General features: G+C 48.0%; 5 protein-coding genes across 5 annotated transcripts; 4 read left to right on the top strand and 1 right to left on the bottom strand.

Annotated features, from left to right (window-relative positions):
- Positions 1-692: 692 nt before the first annotated feature.
- N7447_008669 (DUF3433 domain-containing protein) lies at positions 693-3,371 on the top strand (the record flags this gene model as incomplete). The annotated part of the gene is made up of 1 exon (XM_057232931.1): positions 693-3,371. The coding sequence occupies one exon, from the start codon at positions 693-695 to the stop codon at positions 3,369-3,371; it is 2,679 nt and encodes an 892-aa protein (XP_057082473.1).
- A 457-nt stretch (positions 3,372-3,828) lies between these two features.
- N7447_008668 (putative short-chain dehydrogenase/reductase family protein) lies at positions 3,829-4,898 on the top strand (the record flags this gene model as incomplete). Its single annotated transcript, XM_057232930.1, has 2 exons — positions 3,829-4,709; positions 4,763-4,898. 2 exons carry the CDS (start codon positions 3,829-3,831, stop codon positions 4,896-4,898), a joined length of 1,017 nt encoding a protein of 338 aa, XP_057082472.1.
- Positions 4,899-6,132: 1,234 nt separating this feature from the next.
- N7447_008667 (EF-hand domain-containing protein) lies at positions 6,133-7,344 on the top strand (the record flags this gene model as incomplete). Its single annotated transcript, XM_057232929.1, has 4 exons — positions 6,133-6,173; positions 6,237-6,255; positions 6,306-7,257; positions 7,322-7,344. The coding sequence occupies 4 exons, from the start codon at positions 6,133-6,135 to the stop codon at positions 7,342-7,344; spliced, it is 1,035 nt and encodes a 344-aa protein (XP_057082471.1).
- A 341-nt stretch (positions 7,345-7,685) lies between these two features.
- N7447_008666 (uncharacterized protein) lies at positions 7,686-9,314 on the bottom strand (the record flags this gene model as incomplete). The annotated part of the gene is made up of 1 exon (XM_057232928.1): positions 7,686-9,314. One exon carries the CDS (start codon positions 9,312-9,314, stop codon positions 7,686-7,688), a length of 1,629 nt encoding a protein of 542 aa, XP_057082470.1.
- Positions 9,315-12,417: 3,103 nt separating this feature from the next.
- N7447_008665 (MDR family MFS transporter) lies at positions 12,418-14,397 on the top strand (the record flags this gene model as incomplete). The annotated part of the gene is made up of 4 exons (XM_057232927.1): positions 12,418-12,645; positions 12,716-12,745; positions 12,809-13,119; positions 13,170-14,397. 4 exons carry the CDS (start codon positions 12,418-12,420, stop codon positions 14,395-14,397), a joined length of 1,797 nt encoding a protein of 598 aa, XP_057082469.1.
- Between the last annotated feature and the right edge of the window lie 96 nt (positions 14,398-14,493).

Raw genomic sequence — 14,493 nt, 5'->3', positions numbered from 1 at the left:
CTGTTATAAATTGGATTTGATCACAATTGTATGAACATTCTAAATGTTGAAGTTGGCCAAAATTGATCATACACAAATTGTTTGCATTGTTTGTTCTTCGATATCCCGCCACCTGCATGGTGGATGAGACATCGATTGCCAACGATTTGAGAATATGTGGGATGGAAAAGTGTTGATTTGGTCTATACATAGACCAAATATGTATAGACCAAATCAATTCTCACATCCATTACCGACAAAGTGGGATCCTATTCATGTGAGACGCTGTCTCCTGTCTTGAAATGTCTCAATCTCCTTTTAACGGAAGGGCCAAGTCCGAGTAAAACATGGTAGAAATGAAGAATACAGGTGTATATTCTCATGAGACGGATGAAGGGGTATAGGCGCAGCGTACGAACTTAACAGTCTTCGAAAGCTGCCTGTTGCTGCTCGGCTTGCCAACCTTGCTCTTTCATACATCATAGCATGCGTTCACCAAGCGTCCAAACACCCCTGGGAGCCAATGAGTCTGAGACTGAGACTTTCAGGTCCTCGTACTACTGGTCTGGTATAAGCCCTGGAACCTTGGAAGCCTCATGGCTACATAAGCCAATGGCTCCTGTCGCGGAGACTTCCTGATGTACAAATCCCCTATATCTTCCTCACTTAACGGAAAAAAGGCCATATCGATCAAAATTCCTTCTCTGAGCAAGATGCTTAATCTGAGCTGCAAATTCGAGGATCCTTCATCCCAATTGCAACAGATCGAACATAAGATATCTGGATGGCGACCTTCCTACCTTCGGCGACGGGTGTTGATCGTGTTCGTGGTCGTATTCTGTGGAGTCATAGCTGCCCTTGAAGTACTTAACTATGTCTCTCAAGCTCCTGATGACATTATCTCTTCTGTCAAAAGCCGCCATTACCTCTGGACTTACGGACCCACTGCCGTATTCACTGTTATCGCTACCTTCTGGTCGCGTGTTGAATTTCAAGTGAAGCAAAGAGCGCCATGGAAATCGATGGCTGCGAATCCCGGCCATGCCAGGGAATCCATGCTCTTGGACTATATATCCGAATTCCAGCTGGCATCGATCGTCAAAGCCATAAGAAACAAGCACTTTGATGTGGCTGCTGGAGTTGCCTGCTCTATGATTCTGCGTCTCTTGATCATTTTCTCGACCGGCCTGTTTTCATTGCAAACGGTGCAAGTGCATCGATCATCGGACCCAGTTCACTCAGTCATCGGACAGGCTGTTATCAATGAAAATCGAATTGCCATGACACAGCTATCCCTCCGTGTGATGGAGGTCTGCCTGATACTAGGGATCTTGCTAGCGGTTTTCATGATCTTTCTGGGGCCACACATGACTATCGCACCTTGGAACCCAACTTCCATCTCATCTGTTGCCGCAATCATGGCAAAAAGCGACGAAATTTGTCGATCCCTTCGCGGGACCAGTGTGGCTCCATCAGATGCGCTTCACGATAGTCTGAAAGAGCGGCGCTACTATTCCCAAGTTGCGCCCAAGGGCTTCTTGATCAAAACAGAAGGAAATAATCACATAACCCTCGACGACCAAGAAACCCAAATTCCGGCATGGGCACCATTTCCTGATCTTATTGCTCGCGTTGTAATCTTCATTGCAATCGCATTGCTTATTGCGGCCTTGGAGATTGCATTGCATATCTCGCAAAAGAACGATGGACTGGGGAAAGTCTCCAATGCATATCACCATTACCTGTGGACGATAATTCCCTCGCTAGTCATGATTAGCATTGGTCTTTTGCTCGGGAGGATGGACTTCAACACCCGGAGCCTAGCACCCTACGCACAGTTGCAACGGCCTGCCGGCGCGCTATTTGAGGAATCCATGACGGTGAACTATCTAGATTCACTCGTTATCACCAGCATCATCCGTTCAATCCGTACAAGACACTTTGCTGTTCTAGCTACTGCATTGGCTACCTTGATCACCTCGTTCCTAGTCATCGTTGCAAGCGGTTTATACTCTGCAATCGAGGTTCCCCACCAAATCAGTATGAATTTCACACAAGAGACCACTTTTTACAGAGGTAATTCAGCAGACGCTGATCAAAGTCCCAGCATGGTTGTTGCCAAACACGTCTTTCACAAAATTCAGAATTTCCCCCGCTGGACCTACGAAGAGCTTGCTTTCCCTGAGCTTTTCGTGGATACGCCATTGTCCAGCAATGAGACAGAGGGTTTATTCATAGACATTCGGATGCCTGCCTTAAGAGCCACTCCCGCCTGTTATTTTCAAACAGGCCGCCAACTGCAGTGGAATTTCACGAAGGTCAACTATGGCAACGAGTCAATCTACCAACTCAGCGTCCTTGCGCCTAGCATGCCCTGTTCTCTGGCAGATGAGGACATGGGATCAACTTCCTTGGCTCCTTCACTGGCCGTTCTCAACTCCCATGGTCTTTTCGGGCAATCAAGCATGCTTTCATGCGGCAGCCACAGTTCCAAACCCGCAACCTTGTATATCTGGGGAAATATCCAAAACGACTCCATCGGGGACATAAGTGCGATGACTTGTATTGAAGCCGTCGAAACAGTCGACACTGCGACACGGTTCCTGCTGCCTGGTTTTGACATCACCGATGACCATCCCCCAATTCCTGACGAGTCATCTGCGAGATCAAGCGAAGATGTTAATGTCCCGCGGATCAGTTGGAACAATTTTAACGTCACGGATGCTATAACCGAGAACTCAAACCTGGATGGGTTCTTCAGAGCACTGGTTATGGGCAAACATGCCATCCCAGCAGAGAATCTCGTGAACCCAGACTCCATCGATATGGTCATCAAGGCAATCAAGCACCAGGATAGGATTCTCAAAGCACAGATATTTAACAAGTACTCTCGCAGTGCAGCAGACAACGGGAAAGACCATACCCCTCTGCCAGGGAATATCACCGTGCCAAACCGACTGCGCCTGTTGCAAGACGCAGCGTCAACACGTGTTCTTGAAGCGCTTCTCGCTTCTATCCTCGTGCTGAGTATCGTCAGTTCCATGCTCATGAACACGGATCACATCTTGCCAAAGAACCCATCCAGCATTGCCGCCGTCGCGAGTCTTCTTGCTGACTCAAATATCCTCGCTCAATACGAGAAGGCTATGGGTGATCCGAATGAACATTCGCTTGGTCAGGCATTTTTTTCCCGATGTCGCTTCTTTCTCGGATTCCAGGGGGATTTGTCTGGTCAGAAAGATCCTTGGCTGTTGTCAGAAGATCAGGGTTGTGAGAAGTACTGTGTGTACTTCTCGGAGTGGGATGGTAAGATGATGCTGGGTAACGGGTCGATGTGGTTGAGGAAGGAATCCCGGGCAAAAGAAACAAGAATTGAAGAACAGTCGGTATGAGACTTCTGCTTTGAAGAACCTGGGACAGGACTTACTACTCACTCATATATACATCATGAGATTTATCATACCCAAACGGGAATATTTCCTTCCTGTTTATCCTGGCATCTATGAATGATTTACACTATGGCAAGGCATCAGCGTAAAAGGAGGCCAACTAGGCCCCGCCATGATTGATCTACAGCTGTAAGTGTTAATGGGCCATTTTTAGTGCTTGTGCCATATAATATACATAGTCTATGGGCGTGTATGTATTTACATACACTGACTGTCCAGGTGCTTTCGTGCCTTCCTGCACTCCCTTATCTGTATCCTTATCGCTATCATTATCTGTTTATCGCTTATCGACCCGTGCTATCGGCCACTTTTTCTCCCGCAAACAATCATCAGACGCGCCTCGGAAGCTTGGTATTTTGTTTGAATTTCTTTCTTGAAGCTTTTGAATCAAGGTTTCAATATGGCCGGCCTTCTTCGTCTCCTCAAGATGCAGTACACCCCTCCCGTCGATCCCAAAAGTGTGTCCTTCGCTGGCAAGATCGTCATTTTGACAGGTGCTACCTCGGGTCTTGGCTTCGAAGCTGCCATCAAAATGCTCAATCTCGGTGTCGAGTCTCTCATCATCGGGTCTCGCAGCTTGGAAAAAGGCAATCAGGCCAAAGCCGATCTCGAAAAGGCCACTAACCGACGCAACGTGGTCAAAGTGTGGCAGCTCGAGATGAACAGCTTCCAGAGCGTCAAAGGATTCGCTGAACGCGTCAATCGCGAGCTTGACCGGGTCGACATCGCTTTACTTAATGCTGGTCTTTGGAATCGAGAATACAATCAATCCCCCGAGGGCTGGGAGGAGAGCCTACAAGTCAACACACTATCGACCTCGATGCTGGCCTTACTGCTACTTCCCAAGCTAAAGAAAAGCTCCTATGTCGAAAACCCCGCCCACCTGACCGTCGTTTCAAGTCAACAATTCGTTCGAGTTAAGGCTGAAAGCGTCCGGACTGATGACTCGCTGCTCGCTCACGTGAACGACCCGGCCAACTTCAAGGGTCCCAAGCAGTACGGCATTTCAAAACTTTTGCTTGAACTCATGATCAAGAATATTGCCAATATGGTGCGCGATGATGATGGTACTCATACCCTTATCGTTAATACCGTCAGCCCCGGTCTATGCGTCTCGTCTTTGGGCCGCCAATACACTCATTGGTGGGAGAAGTGTTTCGTTTGGGTTATGCACAAATTGTTCGCACGGACTACAGAGCAAGGAAGCCGCTCGCTGGTTAGCGCGACTATCCAAGGGATTGAATCACAGGGGAAATGCTGGCGCAGTGAGGGATATCTTGAGTAAGACAGTCTGTCACCATGTTTCAGTGTCACCATTGCTAATAACTTTACAGTGAGTCAGCTGCGCTTACCACTGGCCCAGAGAGTGAAGAGCTCCAGGAAAAGACTTGGGAGGAGATTATTGCCGTGCTAGAGGAGGAAGCGCCGGAGGTTTCACTCGTATCCCGTGGTCTGTACCAAGGCGTTTAGATGTTATGACGCTGGCGAGCCAGCAAGATTCGTCAAAAAAGTGGTTTGTACATGCGACTAGCACATCTTTGCAGAAAATCAAGCGTTCTTGCTTCTTTGAGATACCCCTGTTAATATTAATATTCCATTACTGAAATCCTTTGGGCTTATACTTTTGATTTCTACAATATACAACATACACCTAAATTACATGAGCAGGTTGCCTATTCGCATACAGGATCACCCATGCTTAGTGAGTGCTCGTTGCAATGGATGCTCGCTCTCACTGGCTACACAGTGACCCCGGTTTCCTCTAAAGCACTTTGCCCACAGTAAGCTATACATACCCAAAAGGTTCTCTTAGTTTCCAACTTTCCTAAGCCCCATTCTAAGATGCACAATTTAGTTTATTCCACACTTTGAAAGGCACTATAGGGGGCGGGCAGAAGATAATACATAGTTGTGTATGGAATGGGATTATTTACTTGAATACACAAGGCAAAGAACACAGACATTTATCAAGCTCGTTTCGGATCCGGGCCCGTTTTAGCGCAAGGAACTCCAGATGCGATAGAAAACAAATCCGGCATATTCAAAGAATCTTTCCGAGATATGGGAAATGCTGCAATTGAAGGTTTCGAAGTGGAGTGAACACCAGTGGAAAGATGACTACAGTGTTAGCGGGGCCGCCCAACAGGGGTTGGGCCGCACGGTTCAGCCTCTTCGTACTAAATGTTGTATTTCACTCCAAAACTTGTAGGATCGCCTCTCTGGCACTATTCAAACTTACTATAAGATACCCACTGTTAGCATTAATGCGGGAATTTGGAGTTCTGTACTAAATCTTATGGGACAGAATCCACTTTTCAACCCCCGTATTCGTATTAGTCCTAATAAAGCGCAAGAACTCGAGCAATATGCTAATTCAGACTATTAATTGAGTATAGAAGGCTATTCAGAAGTAGCTACACCTAGTGATCTTACTAGACATATATGTATATAAATCCAAAACGCTTTAACGAATATTGAGCTCTCAATAGGTTCGTTATAAATGGGGTTGCTGTATTTACACACATCGTCATCCCCGACTTTATCACTTGGCACGCTAAAAATCAATGCCCCACGGCTCCGCTTTGAATCTCTGCCTCTCCTTTTATTTCTTCCTTCTTCTGCTTCACGATATACCTTTGTTGCTCTTTACCAGAGTACGTGTCGCATTCTTTCTCTCGATTGCGTCACCTCCAGGACTCCAACCATGGCTTACAACAAGTCCTACAACCCCGATGCGCTTCCAGCGTAAGTGCATACAACATACTCGATCTAGGAGAATCTGCAGTTACTGACCTGGAAAATACTCAGTCACGCCGAGCCAGAACAGGTGCAACACTCGCTACACAGCTTATCTGCCTTTGGCTAACCGTCAATTAGGTTGCGCAGATGTTAGGCAACATGAATGTATCCGGGCAAAGCCACACCCCGAGCCACGCCCCGAGCCTCAACCAAAAACCGCTCCCGTCTCGCCCACCACCACAAACAGCTCACAGCAGTGGTGTTCCTTCCCGCGTTCCTGTATCCAGCGCTCCCCCGCAACACGCATACGCCGCAGCACCACGCCTCGACCCTCAACCCCACCACTCCCACTCCCACTCCCATAGCGGCCGCCCCTCTTCAGCAACCGCGCCTCTCCCAAGCCAACTCCCCAGCCAGTCTCAGTCTCGCCCTCACCCCCTCCATCCCTCTCCGCCACCCCAGAACTATGGCTTCGGGCCCCCGCCAGTGCAGCCCCAGCGCAGCCGACCCCCGTCCTCATCGCGGCCTCCCCAGTCACCCGTCCCACCGCCATTGACCGCACCCAGCAGTGACCCGCAACAACTTTTCCCCCTCTTCCGCGCCGCGAACGCCTCCAACTCCGGCACCCTCACTGAAGGGGAGCTCGGCAGTGCGCTTGTGAACGGCGACTATACGTCCTTCCACCCGCGGACGGTCAGACTGATGATCCGGATGTTCGACCGTGACGGCAGCGGGACAATCAACTTCGACGAATTCGTCTCGTTGTGGCGGTATTTGGCTGCGTGGAGGGAGCTATTTGATCGTTTCGACGAGGACCGCAGTGGACGTGTCAGCCAGCCGGAGTTTGAGAAGGCGCTTGTTGCGTTCGGGTACCGTCTTAGTGGGAAGTTTATTTCTACTATCTTTGGTGTCTTTGAAGCCAAGGGAAAGCAGATGAGCAATGCCCCTAAGGATCCTAGGTCTGCTGGGATGAGCTTTGATCTATTTGTTCAGGCTTGTATTAGTCTGAAGCGTATGACGGATGTCTTTAAGCGGTATGATGAGGATCGGGATGGGTACATTACTCTGAGCTTTGAAGAGGCTTTGACTGGTAAGTCTTGCTGTTGTTTGAGTGGCTTTTGGGAATCGGTGGCTAATTGGTATTGTTTTTACAGAGATTCTTCTATTGCAAGAGTAAAGCATTCTGCCACATTACCATACGTATTATTCTGCTCGATTTTCTCTCTAGTTGTGACCTACGCACTCGCTATAATCATTATACCCCCCAACTCCCCATTTGCTTTTGTCATAGAATTGCCAAGGAACAACACTGGTTATTGCATGTTCATCGAGGAGTTATTGAGCCAGGAATATGCTTGGAATACGAATGCATTCAAATTTTCAAAGTATTGCCCATTTCTCCAGATAAGGTATGCACTGCTCAAAGTAAGGTATTATGAAAAATCAGCAAGCCGTAGTCAATTTACATATTATTATATTATAGCAGAATCAATGGTTGCATGAACTGGACTAGTTGGCTCAATCGCTGTCATCAGTTTCCCATGAATCATCATCACTACCCTCATCTGGGCGAAGGTGTGCAAAATCAGGGTCCATCAAAGCCCGCTGCATAAGCAAATCGAGAAGCTGTGGTGGGATTGGACCCATGCCGGGATCTTCTCCAGATGGATAGTCTTCGAAACCCGGTTCTTGGAAATCTTCCTCAAAACCGAGGTCTTCATCATAATCATCGAGGTCATCGTAATCATCAAAATCAGGTAATTCATACGGCAAGATCTGGAAATTCACTTTGGTTCCTTTGAACATATCCCTCAAAGCAAGGAAACATTCTTCTGGTGTTTTCCCTTCTGGAACACGCTGTCCAGGAAGCTTAATGGGCTGGGTGATATCGATTGCGAATACCTTGAAGTTAGTCAACTTCGGATAAAGACCATTTTTACAATCTGTCGCGACATTCTGAGCCAACTCCCGGATAGACGAGTTGCAGTCGGTGATATGGAGTGTCTCTAACGAGCTGGGGAATTCAGGGTGTGGTGGGAGATAAGCGTGTGGGATGAGGATGGTCTCAAGCACGGAGAACTCGCGGAATGAGCCAACCTTGACGTGGCTAGAAATGTTTTCTTCGGCACTATCGGCATCCCATACTGCCATTGAGAACTCGAGGTGGAAGAGTTCGAGGGTGTCTTTGTGTAGGAGGACGGCTTCCTGGGCCTGTTTAGCATTAAACTCGGGCTCGGTCCCCGCACGCAGGATCCGTCGGTCGTTAGGATCCAAGCTGAAGTTGTTGTAAGTAAACGTTTTCAGCTTCTTGCACGCTTGCATGAACTTGTTGATGGCACCAGCATCGATGTGACAGTGGTGGAAGGAGAGTTCCTTCGTCTCTAATGTCCCAGGCAACCAGGTAGATGGGAATGATGCATCAAAGAGATCGCCGTACTCAAAGGCCGAAAATGTGACCTTAGGAAGGGTGAGGAATTTCTCGTAAAAAGCGATATCGAAGCCGGAAAGTTCGTCATCACTTTCAATCCAGATAGACTCCAGGTTCGACAAAAATTGCGGATTACGACGGAAAAGTTGGATAAACGGCTCGGTCCAGAACTGGCGCACTGGTAAATGTAGTCCACGAAGATTGGGAGCCCTGTTGGCTAGTAATGCTGCGAAAACGCCAAGGTCGGATTTCTCCATGGCTGAGATCCAGGCTTCCTCCTGATCGGCCAATTGAAGGCCCTTAAGTATGTTTTTGAAGAACTCGGAGTCCTCTGCGGAAAGAGGTCTACGACCCCCTGGGTTGAATGGCAGAGGCATGATGGAGATTTGATGCACATGTCTTTCGAGGTCTGGACGTTGATATATTGTTCTGGTGAAAGAGATGGTTGGGTTTGGGTCGTCTCCAGCCAAACCATCATCATAAAGATCACGGAAGAGAACAGGTTGGGCTAGCTCCCGGAATTTCCGTGAAACTAAGCAAACATTGCGCAAAGTCTCAATCCCATCAGCTTCATCGTCATATTCGTCATCCAATTCGTTCGCATTGCCGTCTTTGGCATCCGTGCTTGGATCTCTGATCGGTTCGAGATCGCCTGGGCTAATAAAAACAGACAAAATGAGATGTAGGATCTCTATGGGGAGGCCCTGGATGTCTACCATGATTGAAGATAAGCACTCAAGATGAGCTGAGTTGAACGCTACACCTAAGTTAAGGTTGAAGGTGGGGAAGCCAAAGAAATTATCTTCACGCGTTCTGGCGCGTGAAGATCCATCACATTATCCCGGAAAGGCAGTTAGGGCTAATATAATAGGGCTTTAGTCATGTCCTATTTCAGGTTTAGCGCCAAATCTGGCGTTTACCCCGCATACGTTAGCTGCCCTCTATGTATACGCATGGTCGGATATATATGCAATCTAAGATATCGCCATGCTGAATGCGACATGCACTGATTACTCTGGATAAGAGAAAGGATTTTTTGTGCTCCTCTTACTTCTCTGTAAGGGGATCGTAGCGTTTCCGCAACCAAGCCAGCATCCAGATACCACAAAACTCGCAACTCATGTTACGCCCTGTGGGTGATCTATTATCGCCCATAATCTGTGTGATTTCAGATTGTCTTATAGTAGGTAGTTTATCTAAGAGAAGCGGGTTGTAATAAGGGTAGCAAGACTGTTAGTTCATCTCATCCTCCGTAAAATGCAGATGAAAGACAGGTCCCTACCTGTCTTTCCTATATGAAAGTCGGAAAAACCAGGCCCAATAGCAGTGGCAGAGCAACGAGCCAAAGGAAAGGGATAGAAAGGAAGACATCCGAATTGGATTTCCTCCAAGGGCGTAACGGGCATAATCATAGCTTCTATAAACACAAATATTGAAGGGTTGGAGAGAATACGTGAAAGATCCATTTGAATCGCCTGATGCAATTATGTACAATTTAGGCAACCGTGAACCTCCAACAGGAATAGTCATCCAATCATGGAAAGAACGACCCAGGCCTCTCTGCCTAAAATCCGTCGACACTCCCATCTTCCAACATCAATTCGCCAAAACTCCTCTCGACACACTCCTTGGCGCATCGAAGAACCCTCCCTATGCTTCAGACGCGCTTTATAAATACCGAAAAGTGCCTAACTCTAACATCTACTTGGTCATCGCTTTCTTGAAGCCTCCTGGGGTGTGGCCTAGAAAGTCAACTACCCAAACCACGGCCAAGAATGCCCCAAACAATCCGAACCACGATCATGGATTCACCAAAAGGGACTCCATTTACGTTTCCCTGACTCCTCTATCGCCCCGAAAAATTCCATCTGTCATAAATAAGCTCGGAAATTCTCTTACGCTCCGAGTAATCCTTCATAGCTTCGCTTCTGCACTTCCTTTTCCAATGCGCGGTGTCCGCTTAGTTTGATTGCTATGGTCCGTGTGTTACAACATGTCACACCCATCATCAAACATCACTGTGAGCATTCCGAGCCCAAGGCGCATATATACGCGATGATTCTTACCCTTCTAGTCTGCAAAATCGTGGTCACCAAGGTGGCATGCCTCGGTATCCTTCAAGGTTGCGGTTGCCACTTTCATCCCAATACCTCCTATGTTGTCGAGGATAATCCGAATCCCCTCGCTATGGACACGACTTCACTGGATTCAAACACCCTCTTTCAGTTTCGGATACCTCGCATTGATTCCCTCGACTGGCATTGAGCTCCGGCATTCGGAATCCATTTCCTAGCTACACTTTTCGATCTTGCTGGCCTCCAACAAGGACTTCTAACTACGATTTTACGAGCTCTCCGACTAATTCGCTAACACGAGCTAAGTTCAATATTCACAATGTTTCTCGTATTTGGACAGTGAAGCATGTGGTCAAATGGTGGGCACTGTGATGGGTGCCACCTACAGGGTTGCGCTATGTGGAAGAGATGCAAAATGGCCGATTGGCCATCCAGTGATCTTGTGGAAGAATGGCTTCCCACCTTATTTGTGGCGATCTTCTCAGATTACTATGTCATGCCCGGTTTGGCACGCCGATCCTACTTCTGGCTGCTCGAAAACCCCCACGCCCAAGGAGTTGACCCATGACGGACTCCACTTCATGAAGATTATGCTTTTGAGCTTAAACAATCAAAGGAAGAATAGAGGCGGTAACCAATGAGTTATCGCTCTCGAACTATCTCGTCATTCGTTACGGATTTCAGTGGGAGGGAACCACCGGTCTAATCAAAGGGATCCTGTCAGAACCCCATGAGACAATTACACCATAGTATAAAGGCCAGAAAAAGCCCGTGTCAGAAAAATACCTACAATGGACTCAAACTCGCGACGGAGCATACGTGATTGTCATTTGCGAACAGAATTTCCCCGTAGTCGTAACAATGTAGAGAATCAGAAGACTTCCAGTGTTTGAGTTAAAATAACAAAGTATAAGCATGTCCTGACACCTTAATACTTTAAATTTGACTTGGAGGCTACCTCTCTAGCGTCATTTCAATTCCTAGCCCTGCATTCGGCCTTGTGCTTTAGGGCGAAATGTTTCCACGTTGACAAGAAAAGTACCTTTTGGCCCGTCACCGTGCATCTTTAGGCTGAAACATATGGCTACTCGTGTTTAACGTTCCCTTTGGAACCCCGTCTTACAGCCAGACATTAGTAAGCCGTCTTACAGCCAGCCATTAACGTGTTTGGTAAGCCATCTCCAAAACACATAGCGTTAAAAAACTCTAGCGAATGACAAAATCAAATCATGTGGTGAGATATAATCCTGATGTGTTCTGGAGATGCGAATATGTTAACTCCGCAAAACTCGGAGGTAAGATCTCACTTAATGTGGAGGTATTTTCGGGGATTTATGCGTCAGTCGCATTTTTCGAGTTCCATTTGAGGTTGATGCTTTTTTTCACTGTGGTATGGGAGATGCTGGAATACATTTTGTCGCAAATTTAAGTAATAGATGATAAAATGAATCTATATAAAAACAAGCTCTGGACGGGCTCGGCGCTTCTCCCAGGCCCGACGCCGATTCACTCCAGATCCAAATTAAATTTCTTCGGCCTCGCTTTATTCTTCTAAACCCCGAAAATACGAAATCCGAGCTGCTGACCCCTTTAAATAGATATTGATTCTACCATTTTAGCAAAAAAATATTCGATCGATCACGATCGGGAAACTCTTAATTAGCTTGTTTGCCTAGAACGGGCCTTTTATCTCCGAATTCTTTCTAAAGAATTTTTCTTCCCTTCTATTTCCCCCAACATAGGCATCATGAGTGAGCGCCATCAACCAGACTCCTCGAGCAGTAATACAGATCTCGATCAACCCCAAGCGGAGAAGCCCCTTGATACACGCGCCGAACAGGAAACGGTAGCCGACCAACCTGATGCGGAGAATGTGACGGAAAAGACAACGGAGGGTGCGCCTTTGGATCGCGCACCCTCACAGGCAGCGAAAATGGGCAAGAAGAAGATCATAGTCGTGATGACGGCGCTTTGTGTAAGAAAATCTTTATAAGCGGAGAAATGGCTCGGGAAGTACAGGCAGCTAACTCGGGGTGACATTGCAGTTGGCGCTATTCTTGGCAGCTTTGGATATGGTACGTCTCATTTCTTTCTTTTTTCTATTTCACGTGCTCGGGGCATTTCTAACGTTCTTGCAGACTATTATTTCCACGGCCCTCCCCACTATCGCCGCGCAGTTCGGTGCCTCCGAGAGCGGTTTCTCATGGATCGCATCGTCATATCTCCTCGCAAATGCCGCCTGCATCCCCCTGTGGGGCAAGATCAGTGATATCTGGGGAAGAAAGTCTATTATTGTCTTGGCAAATGTTGTCTTTCTAGTTGGCAGTTTGATCTGTGCCTTGGCACATAATATGGCCACCATCCTCGCAGGTCGGGCGATTCAGGGTGTCGGTGGTGGTGGTATTATTATCCTGGCGAATATCAGTGTTTCGGATCTCTTCAGCTTGAGGTATGATGACTTGTTGGTGTGGGGATGGAATGAGGCTAACTTCTATACAGAGATCGCCCGATGTACTATGGTCTTTTCGGTGCAGTCTGGGCTGTCGCAGGCGCTCTTGGTCCGGTTGTAGGTGGAGCGTTCACTACAAATGTGTCTTGGCGCTGGTGTTTCTGGCTCAACCTTCCTGTCGGAGGTGTCTCACTGTGTATCCTTATCCTCTTCCTTCACATTGAGTCGCCCAAGACTCCCTTCTGGGCTGGTGTGCGCTGCATTGATTGGACAGGAACATTCTTGATCATCGGTGGAACCCTGATGTTCCTCTTCGGGTTGGAGTTCGGAGGCGTCAACTATCCCTGGGCCTCACCTACTGTCATTTGCCTGATTGTCTTTGGCGTGCTCACTTGGGCGCTGGCAATGTTCCTGGAATGGAAGGTTGCCAAGTTCCCGATTATTCCCCCACGGCTGTTCAACGAGTGGTACAACATCCTCATCCTGCTCGTTTGTTTCTGCCACGGTGCCACCTTCATCGCCGCTACCTACTATCTGCCGCTTTACTTCCAAACAGTCATCCAGTCAACTCCCATCATGAGTGGTGTGTACGTCTTGCCCCTGGTTCTGTCTCTTGCCCTCGGCTCCGCGGGTACGGGTGTCGTTATGAAAAAGACTGGCCGTTACCGCGAGCTGATTATCGGTGGTATGTCCTGCATGGCCCTTGGATTCGGTCTTTTCATCGATCTCAAGCCCTACGCTTCATGGCCCCGTATCATCATCTACCAGTTAATCGCCGGTATCGGTATTGGTCCCAACTTCCAGGCACCTTTGGTCGCTTTCCAGGCCAACATTCGCCCCTCCGACATGGCCACAGCAACAGCCACTTTCGGCTTCATCCGTCAACTTTCCACGTCGATGTCCGTCGTTCTGGGCACCGTCATTTACCAAAACATCATGAGCAAACAATCAGCCGAGATTATCGCTGCGGTCGGCCCCAAGACCGCTGCGATTGTTTCTTCTTCCTTTGGCGGCGCCTCCAAGTCCCTCCTCCAGAGCCTTACTCCCTCCCAGCGCACGGTCATCCTAGGCGCCTACACACATTCCCTGAACCGCATGTGGATCTTCTATACTTGCATTGCTTGTACTGGCCTTATTCTCGCTTTGTTCATCCGCCCTCGTGAGCTGACTCGCCATCACACGGTCCAGAAGACGGGTCTTGCTGAGCAAGAGCGTGCCCGTCAGGAGCGTGTCGATTCTGAGCGCAATGCTGCGTCGAAGCCTGAAATCGAGGTTTAATCTCTACCCTCTGGATACATTATTAATTTCTCAACTCTGTGGTTCTTGGTACATATTTTTCTCAAAAGTTAATGCATATTGTTTAATCGGGTCTTG

This window comes from Penicillium robsamsonii (genome assembly GCF_028829455.1).
Source record: "Penicillium robsamsonii strain IBT 29466 chromosome Unknown utg000005l_segment0_segment0, whole genome shotgun sequence".
Classification (NCBI taxonomy): domain Eukaryota; kingdom Fungi; phylum Ascomycota; class Eurotiomycetes; order Eurotiales; family Aspergillaceae; genus Penicillium; species Penicillium robsamsonii.
Note: the sequence above shows the minus strand (reverse complement) of the source record. Positions and strands in the feature narration are given on the sequence as shown.